Below are 9,117 nucleotides of genomic sequence, written 5' to 3'. Positions count from 1 at the left end.
GTCTAAGGATATGGGGTAGACTTCTTAAGACAGGGCTGAAGAGGACTTTCTTCACTAGGTGACCCTGAGGAATTCTGAGGCCAAAACATGAAGACTTTCAAGAAAGATGTCGGTGTATTTGTCAATAGTAGAGGATTCAAAGGAGGAGCACGCCTCTGAGTTGGATGGTCAGCCATGAAAATATTGAATGGCACAGCGTACTCGAAGGGTGAATTGGGCTACTCTGCTCTGATATTTTATGTTTCGATGTGCGGCGAGAAATAATAGGACACTGGGCTGGGCAGGGGGGTGCTGTTTGTTGACCTTGGCTTAAATGTACATTTACAACTCTTAAGTCATCAAGTACTGTTCAATTCTACATTGTTAAAAAATGCCTTTTCAAACAAGATCTCTGCATTTCAGGTTGTACAATGGGAAAGAAGCTGTTGCTGTTAGATGTTGACTGTGGGGTGGATGATGCCCAAGCAATGATAATGACTCTTGCAGCTCCTAACGTGTACATCCTGGGTATAACGTGTTGTCATGGAAACACAGCAATCGAAAACGTCTGCAAAAATGTGCTGCGAGTGGTACAACTTTGCAAGAGGATGGAGGTAGGTGTTGAAGAGAACGGGAATAAATATCTGTAAGTGGGACTTTGTGCTTTTTGTTCAGTAACAAGAAGTGAGGAATACAAAACTCACTTAAGGCTTGGAGACATCCTACTTTTGTCAAAATGCTTCGTATTGTTTCTGTTTAGAACATGAACATAAATAAGAGGAGCAGCAGCAGACCATGCGGACCCTGAAACCTGCTCTGACATTCAGTAATGGATTTGGAAACAAAGCTCAGCCTTCCTTGTCCTCCTCCTAGCTGACCGGCCAAGGCCCCGCGTTACCTAAGAGCACCAGTACAATCCTGTCCGGGTGGATCTGAAAGGCAGTGGCAGCCTCCAAGAAACGGTGCTGCTGCCTGTTTAAAAAGACACTATCAGGCAGGAGCTAATATGTGGCTAGGTACATGCATTCACTTCATGGCAGCCTGGACCCTGATGAACAAAAGCTTCCTGGTGCAGACCTTGGGAGGTGGTGTGGGACTTGACATGGCTCAAGTTGGGGAGCAGGAGAGTTTGTATCAAAATGCAGCCAATTGGTCAAGTGCAGTAAGGTATGTGTTATGACACGGATAGCAAGCCAAACCAAATCAGCCTCATGATCACTGTATTCGCATTACAGTGAACTTAAACCAATCAACCACCCTGAAAATCGCTCAATTGTTTCTGAACAGATTAACAAATGATAGATCTTGGACACCAACTTAATTTAAACAAAAAATATTAATTTATTGTTGAGAATATGACTTTAGCAAACACAGATGAACAATACAGCAATCAATTAATATCTACAATTTAAGCCCAATTTTTTTTTGATCACAAACCCTGACTCTCTCTCATGATAGACAGAATTACAGGATAAATTTTTTAAAATAGAAGAATCTTAAGTTGCTAGTTTCAATGATGAATACCAAGCCTTAATGAAATCCTTGGGTGATTAGAAATAAGACTTTGTATATCTTGCTTGAATTTCAAAGTCACCAGTCAATGCAAACAGCTTCTGTAGACATTTGGAGACTTTTAATTATTTCTTACAGCTGGGAATATTTTTTACCAACTTTCAACAGATTGATAACTGGAGAATAACAACTAGAGAGAGCAAAATCAAAACCTAGCCTAGTCCAGCAGCTGCAAAACCAAAACTATTTCCTGCACAAAACCCAGCCAGAGACAGTTCACTTTTTCTCTTTCTTTTCCACTATTCTGTGGTTGGCTGACCAGCATCAGTCCTCCCTTGATTGACCAATTCAACACCCAACCAGCTGCCAGTCACTGAGCAGAACAACATCTTGGTGCTGGTTCAGGTAAGCTGGGACTTTTTTCACTGGACCTTAGGAGGTTGATAGGGGTCCTTTTGAAGCTGATAAAATAATGATGGGGAGAGATAGAGTTAATGGATGTTGTTCTTTTTCCCTTGGAATGGGGGATTTCAAGACTAGAGGGCACGTCTTTAAGGTGAAAGCAGAGAGATTTGAAAAAGCGTGAAGGGCAAATTTTTCACACAGAGGGTGGTTTGTGTGTGGAATGAACTTCCCGAGGGAGTGGTGAATGTAGGTACAATTACAATGTTTAAAGGACATTTGGATTCTACATGAATAGGAAAGGTTTAGAGGGATCTAGGCCAGGTGCAGGCAGGTGGGTCCAGTTTAGTTTGGGATTATGTTTGGCATGGACTGGTTGGATCGAAGGGTCTGTTTGTGGACTCTATAACTCTATAGTGCTCTGAGAGCATTAATTAACCTGCATTATTGTTCCAGGCTGATTCCCAACACCAAACATCACTCTTTTGTTCTCCCCTGCATTTTTTTTAAAACAAGCTGCTCTTCAAAGTTCAATTCTCAACTTCAACTCACAGTTCCAAACCAGAAATGAGGGAAGAAAAGAAAAATAATGATGTTCTTAACAGATGTTTAACAGATTTTCGGCTCCATAACTTAAAGAAAGGAAAACTTTTAAAAACTAAAACTTAAAACTTTAAAGCAAAATAATACGGAAAGGGGCAACATTACATGAGGACTTCAATAATCAAGTATTTGAAACATGTTTGATTCCCTCATTTCCTAATTTGAAGAGTTGGAGTCAGTTGTACAATCCCTATTTGTAGTGTAGTGGATGCAAATCATTTTTAACAATACTGACCATCTGTCCAATTAACAATTACATAATTCAGGCAAGGTGTTCAATAAAATTACTATTGATCTTTTTTATATTTAATCTGTTTCACAGAAGAACTGATGTGATGTATGCTTAGTGTTTCTGAAAAGTATTTTCCCGTTTGCACAGATTCCAGTGTACCGGGGTACAGTTACCTCTGTCCTTGGAGAGAGACTCCATGATCCTGCTTACCATGGAAAGGATGGTCTGGGTGATGTCCCAGACCCTAATGCTCCAGGGCTGGAACAAATACAAGCTGAGCATGCAGTGAATGCCATGATAAGAATAGTCAATCAGCATGTTGGCCAGGTGAGATGTTGCCTTCTTCTTCATACGGTGTGCCTTGGGATTAAGGATGACCTGCTTCCTTTCTGTTTCATGCGTGTTGAGACGTCTGGTAAACTAATGTACATTCTGCAGACTCTGCTACATGCAGGGCAAGTGATACTTGAAGAGTCAGGTAGATAGGCTGCTAGGAGGATTGTATATTTTCTCTGCCACCTCAATTTCACCTCTGTGCATTCCCATTGAAATCAAACAATGTTCTTGGTGCTTTTGCAAGTCAGGGACACCAATGAGTTGGTGAGGCTGTTTAATCACTTCAGCGATGCTTTCAGGGCATCCCAAAAGCATTTCCTCTTGCAAGTCTCCTACCGTGACTGAGTTCCAAGCTTCAGGAGTCTGGTGTCGGGCACAAGAACATGTCCTGGTCAATGAAACTAGTTTTATGTGATTAGCACCTTCGTGCTGGGCATGTCGGCTGGGGAAACGATGCTGCTGGTGGAATGCCTTTCTTGCCGTTAGATTTAAACATTCTGTGAGAGCACCATTGATGAGTTTTGTTTTTTGCTCATCTGATGTACCCACTGTAGTTGTGAAATATACAATGTAGTTGGAAAAGCAGACCTTAGTGATCAAAGTCTGTCGATACTTACTTTAAGGTCCCGTGACCTTTTAGGAAAGGGATGAGAATTTTCTAAATTGTCTGACTTTGGATTTCTCTATCCCAGATGGCAGTGGAGGCAGGGTCATTAAATATATTTAAGGGAAAGGTTGGTACATTCTTGTTGTGTTGTGTGAGAAAATCAAAGGTTATCAAGGCTAGATGGGAATATGCAATTTGAAATGCAAACAGGTTTGTCATGACCTTATTAGATGGTGGAACATGGTCAAATGGCCTGCATCAGGTCCTCATTTTTATGTTTGTGTACTTGTAGATATTGAGTAGGTTGAACAGAGTTGCATTCTCCCTGAAACATTGTACATCTGAATTGTAATGTAGTATCCTGAAAGCATTTATGAACATTGCAATAGTTTTTACTTTGAATCTAATGCTAGTATTTTACTATTATAACGTACAAAGGAATGAATGTTTCACTGTTACTATCCTAAGACATTACATCATCTTGTAGGTCTGTCTTGTTGCTGTTGGACCCCTGACCAATGTGGCTTTGGCTGCAAAAATGGACCCCACTTTCCTTTCAAAACTGAAATCATTATACACCATGGGAGGTAACATGGAAGGTATGTCTCCTTTACTGAAGCAAAATATTGTGGAAGCTATAAATCTGACTTGTACAGCAAATGACGGAAATACAGAGCAGGTCTGGCAGCATTGGGGGACAGAGGAAGACAGTTAGTGGATGGAATATTGTCTTTTGATCAGTGGGGGTGGGGGTACTGAAAACTGGTGGGAACTTTATGTTAAATAAAAACCAAAAGAACTGCGGATGCTGTAAATCAGGGACAAAAACAAAGTTGCTGGAAAAGCTCAGCAGGTCTGGCGGCATCTGTGGAGGAGAAAACAGAGTTAACGTTTCGGGTCCAGTGACCCTTCCTCAGAACCATATCTTACTTATGTTGATCATTTTCAGGAGGCCCAATGGAATATCGCAATGGTTCAGCACTTTGTGGGGCAGTAATGTGTTCCCATTGAAGTGAGCCTTAAGCAGGGTAGACATCCCAACTGAAGAGCTGCTGACGAATCAGTGGCTGTAAGCTCTCTGGTATTGTCAATGTCACTGGGAGAGAAGACCACAGCTAGTACTGCATTGGGATCTTCACAGAACCCTGGAAAGAGGTGAGTGGGGGGTCATTGGAGGTAACAAACCGGGACACTGGCAAACGGGGTGAATGGGTCAATTTAAAGGGCAGGAGGGTGGCTTCACACAAACGTCTCCCTGTGATCAGTTGCAGAGTGTTTGGAATGAGAGATGCCCCTGCCTTCACCCCGTCAGTAGGCCACAGGCAAACTTTACTGGATTTGCTGGGTCGTAGATCCACACAGCAAGATCATCCCCACCAGCTTCTGGTGAAATTCCATCATTGGTAAGATGTGGTTCGAAAGTACCCTTCAAGGGTTTCCTAAAGGCTTCTGTAGATCTTCAGGCAGAAAGGCCACTCTCCACCCTTTTCATCCAAAGCTTGGTAAGGGTCTAACCTAAACGATGGCCGAATAGCTCTGCATTATGTCAATTATTGTGTTCTCAACATTTACTATTTATACTTTATTTTCAGCCAGAGGGAATATGAGAATCTGCAGTGAGTTTAACTTTGTTACTGATCCAGAAGCAGCTTCCATTGTTCTCAGCCATTTTACATGCCCCACTTACATTGCCACCTTGGAATATAGCCTCCGCCATCAATTACCATGGGTAAGTTGTTCAAAATATATGGCAACAATCTCAAAACAAGGGGCACAATTTGTCAGCTGCCCCTCAGCCTTTTAATACTCAGTCTGTCATTTGGGAGGAGGCACTGCCTGAGGGAGCTGCTGGCCTCTTTGTTTGGCTGGTAGCATTGTAGTCCTAGCATCACCACTTTGTGTGGTGGCCACTTGTTGGGACCATGTCCAGTCCCAATGAAGAAAAGTCAGGATTCAGATGTAAGTTAAGTAGTGGGGGCTCACATGAACGTTCTGTGTCGTGTTATTGGGTCGTGCAACATAGGAATCGGTATTAGCAAAAATGTTTAGTTTCCTTTCCAATAGAATACATGGTAGGCATAAATCTAGCTGCTTCATGCATTCATAAAAGCAATCCCAGTTACATATATCACTGTGCATAGAGTTTGAATTGGTTTAGCCCTCTCTTCTAATTAGACTTGGAGATTTAAAATGGTTAATTATTAAATGGTTAAACTTTTGGGAACGATGCATCAGGAAAGATGGTTTTCTTGAAAAGACTGGGATAAAAGGGCATATCTTGGAAGTGCTTTAATTGTGGAAGGTTGGAATAAATTGGATCCAAATGCGCTTTTCTGCTGTGCACTGAATACAACGACATCTGATTCAGGCATTGAGAGGCACCTACTTTGAGAATGTACAATACTCAGTGGACTTCTTTAGATTATCATTGAATAAACTGGAGTATATGCAATGAAATGCAAGCAGCTTTATTCAAACCAAAGTCTGTGCCCAGTACAAACTGTAACATGATAAATGTTATGTAAAGATAAAGTTATAGTCTTAGTGGACCATAGGCTGCTCACTCATTAGAGAGAGGGAGAGAGAGAGAGATGACTCATGGTCGTTTAAACTGATGGTTCCCGCCCCTGAGGTGAGGAGCGAGGTTGAGATGGTAGGATCTTCATGATTACCTCTGCCAGCACTGGAATTGAACCTATGCTGTTAGCCTCACTCTGCATTTCAGCTAATTGAGCAATGTATACTCATATCCATATCAATACAGCTGCTACAAGATTAGCTCAGAGGCTAGGAATCCTTCGATGTGTAACTCATCTCCTGACTTCCCAAAGCCTGTTCACCTTTTACAAGGTACATATCATGAGTGTGATGGAACACTCTCCATTAGCTTGGATGAGTGCAGCCCCAACAACACTCAAAGCTTGACTCCACCCAGGACAAAACAGACTGTTTAATTGGCATTGGATTCACAAACATCCATTTCCTCAACCACCGATGCTTAGTTGGAGCATTGTAAATTATCTACAAGATGCACTGCAGAAATTCACCAAGTCTTAGAGTCATAGAACCTTTGTGATGTACAGCACTGAAACAGTCCCTTTCGTCCAACTTGACCATGCCAACCAGATATCATAAATTAATCTAATCCCATTTTCCAGCATTTGACCCATAGCCCTGTAAACCCTCCCTATTCATACACCCATATAGGTGCCTTTTAAATTTTGTAATTCTCCCAGTCTCCATGACTACCTCTGGCAGCTCATTCCATACATGCACCACCCTCTGTGTTAAAAAGTTAGCCCTTAGATCCCTTTTAAATCTTTCCCCTCTCACTTTAAACGTATGCCCTCAAGTTTTGGACTGCCCTATGCTGGTAAAAGACTTTGATTATTCACTCTGTCCATGCCCCTCATGAATTTATCCCCTCAGCCTCCGATGCTCCAGGGAAATGCAACCCCAGCGTATTCAGCCTCTCTCTATCGCTCAAAACCTCCAACCCTGGAAACATCCTTGTAAATCTTTTCCGAACCCTTTCAAGTTCTTAGACAATACGTTCCAAACCCACGACCAGTACCATCTAGAAGTATAATGACAGCCAATACATGGGAACGCCACCTGCAAGTTCACCTAATTGGGAAAAGGCATTAAAGTGGAGTTGAGAATTATCAGATCAGCTATGATTTCTTTGAATGACAGAGTGGATATGATTGGCTGAACAGCCTACTTCTGCTACTGTATCTTATGGTCTTAACATACTTATCATCCTGACTTGGAAATATATCTCCATTCCTTCAGCATCGTTGGATAAAAATCCTGGAGTATTGAGTTGGATTCCCTCCCATCGGCATTGTGGGTTTACCGACAGCACATTGACTGCAACTATTGAGGAAGTCAGCTCATCACCACCTTCTCATGCGCAACTAGTGACAGGCAATAAATGCTGGACCTGTCAGTGATACCCACATGCCCCATGTGAATGGAAACAAATACAAATTGAAGAGGATTAGCAGAGCAAAAGTGCAAGAAGGTAATAGAACAGCAAGGTCATTCTTACATTCACTGAATCTTTAAAACACTAGTGAGCGAGCACAGCTATTTCTAAGAGAACTTGCAGTACTATAGCTGCCAACTTTCTATGCAAACAAATAATTGGTATCTCTTTTGGCTGATGTTAGCGGCTGTTTTAAACTAACATGGTGAACTATATTTACAAATTGGGAACTCCAAAAGCAAATTGGAATTGCATGAAGAACCTTTTTATATTGAAATCATGCAACTTTGTGCAACAGGCAATTAATACAGACATGGAACAAAAAGCCCTCATGGGCTTCCAAACTGAGCAGATAGTTTGCTTTTTAATCAACCTGTTCAGACATATTATGCCAACTTGCAGAGCAGAAGACTACCACTGTGCCAGAACACGCCAATCCCTTGTCAGCAGTTGGGAATATGTGGTTATTCGAAATATTATGGATATCTGGGCTGGAAGATCTTCCAGTGGCTAAAATATTATCAGTTTTTCTTTTGAATTGCAGTACTTTTTTCAAAAGTGGATAAATCAAAATACTGAAAAAGCTTGATTCATGAAGAATATAACTACAAATACTGCTCAGTACATGAAAGATGATCAAGGCAGTAAAAAGTTGTATTTTGGACAGGGGTTTGTATCCTGTGATTCATATGCAATGGCTGCTGCAATTGATGATTCTGTTGTCACTGAACATGCAGCGTATGGGGTAAGTGTGGAACTGCACGGATCATTGACCAGAGGGATGATGGTTGTAGATACCCTTAACCTCCTGAAACTAAAGCATAAAGCTGTTGTCTTTCTGAAATGTGACATGGAAAAATTTAAGCAGTTGTTGGTTAATGCTCTTCCCTGGAGCATCGGAGGCTGAGGGGTGACCTTATAGAAGTGGATAAATTCATGAGGGGCATGGACAGAGTGAATAATCAAAGTCTTTTACCAGCATAGGGCAGTCCAAAACTTGAGGGCATACGTTTAAAGTGAGAGGGGAAAGTTTGTAATGGGGAAAAAAGAAAATGGACGTACATTTCATGTTGTATTATTTAGGAAGTAAACTCAAATACGCTATAAACTTTCATCAAATTTAAACAATATGCTGACGCATTGCTAATATCTTTATCATAGTTACATTGCTGGGTCTGCCTGGTCTCAACTCATCTGGTATGAAAACCTTCATTCATGCCTTTATTATCTTTTGAACTTGATTATTCTAATGTTCTTCTGCTGACATTCTATCTCTCTCCCTCTGTACAACTAAGGTCATGCAAAACTCGTTGCCTGTACCCAACCCCCATTGAATCTAATTAATCTTTACCTGACCCCATGCAGCTAACCTACACTGGCTTCTCATCCTTGTCTTCAAATCATTCCCTATCCCTGCAATCCTCTGAGATTCTGTGGTCCTTTGATTCTAACCAC

The 9,117-nt window shown here is 41.4% G+C and overlaps 1 protein-coding gene across 1 annotated transcript; it reads left to right on the top strand.

The window, feature by feature from the left end:
* Positions 1 to 404: 404 nt before the first annotated feature.
* LOC109937703 (pyrimidine-specific ribonucleoside hydrolase RihA-like) lies at positions 405 to 8,569 on the top strand. The gene is given in 5 exon segments (XM_020536206.2): positions 405 to 593; positions 2,876 to 3,055; positions 4,159 to 4,270; positions 5,264 to 5,400; positions 8,207 to 8,569. Coding segments are annotated over 5 exon segments (975 nt in total). The 5' UTR covers positions 405 to 410.
* Positions 8,570 to 9,117: the final 548 nt, after the last annotated feature.

This window comes from Rhincodon typus, unplaced genomic scaffold (assembly GCF_021869965.1).
Source record: "Rhincodon typus isolate 14 unplaced genomic scaffold, sRhiTyp1.1 hic_rhity00001069, whole genome shotgun sequence".
Taxonomy (NCBI): domain Eukaryota; kingdom Metazoa; phylum Chordata; class Chondrichthyes; order Orectolobiformes; family Rhincodontidae; genus Rhincodon; species Rhincodon typus.
Note: the sequence above shows the minus strand (reverse complement) of the source record. Positions and strands in the feature narration are given on the sequence as shown.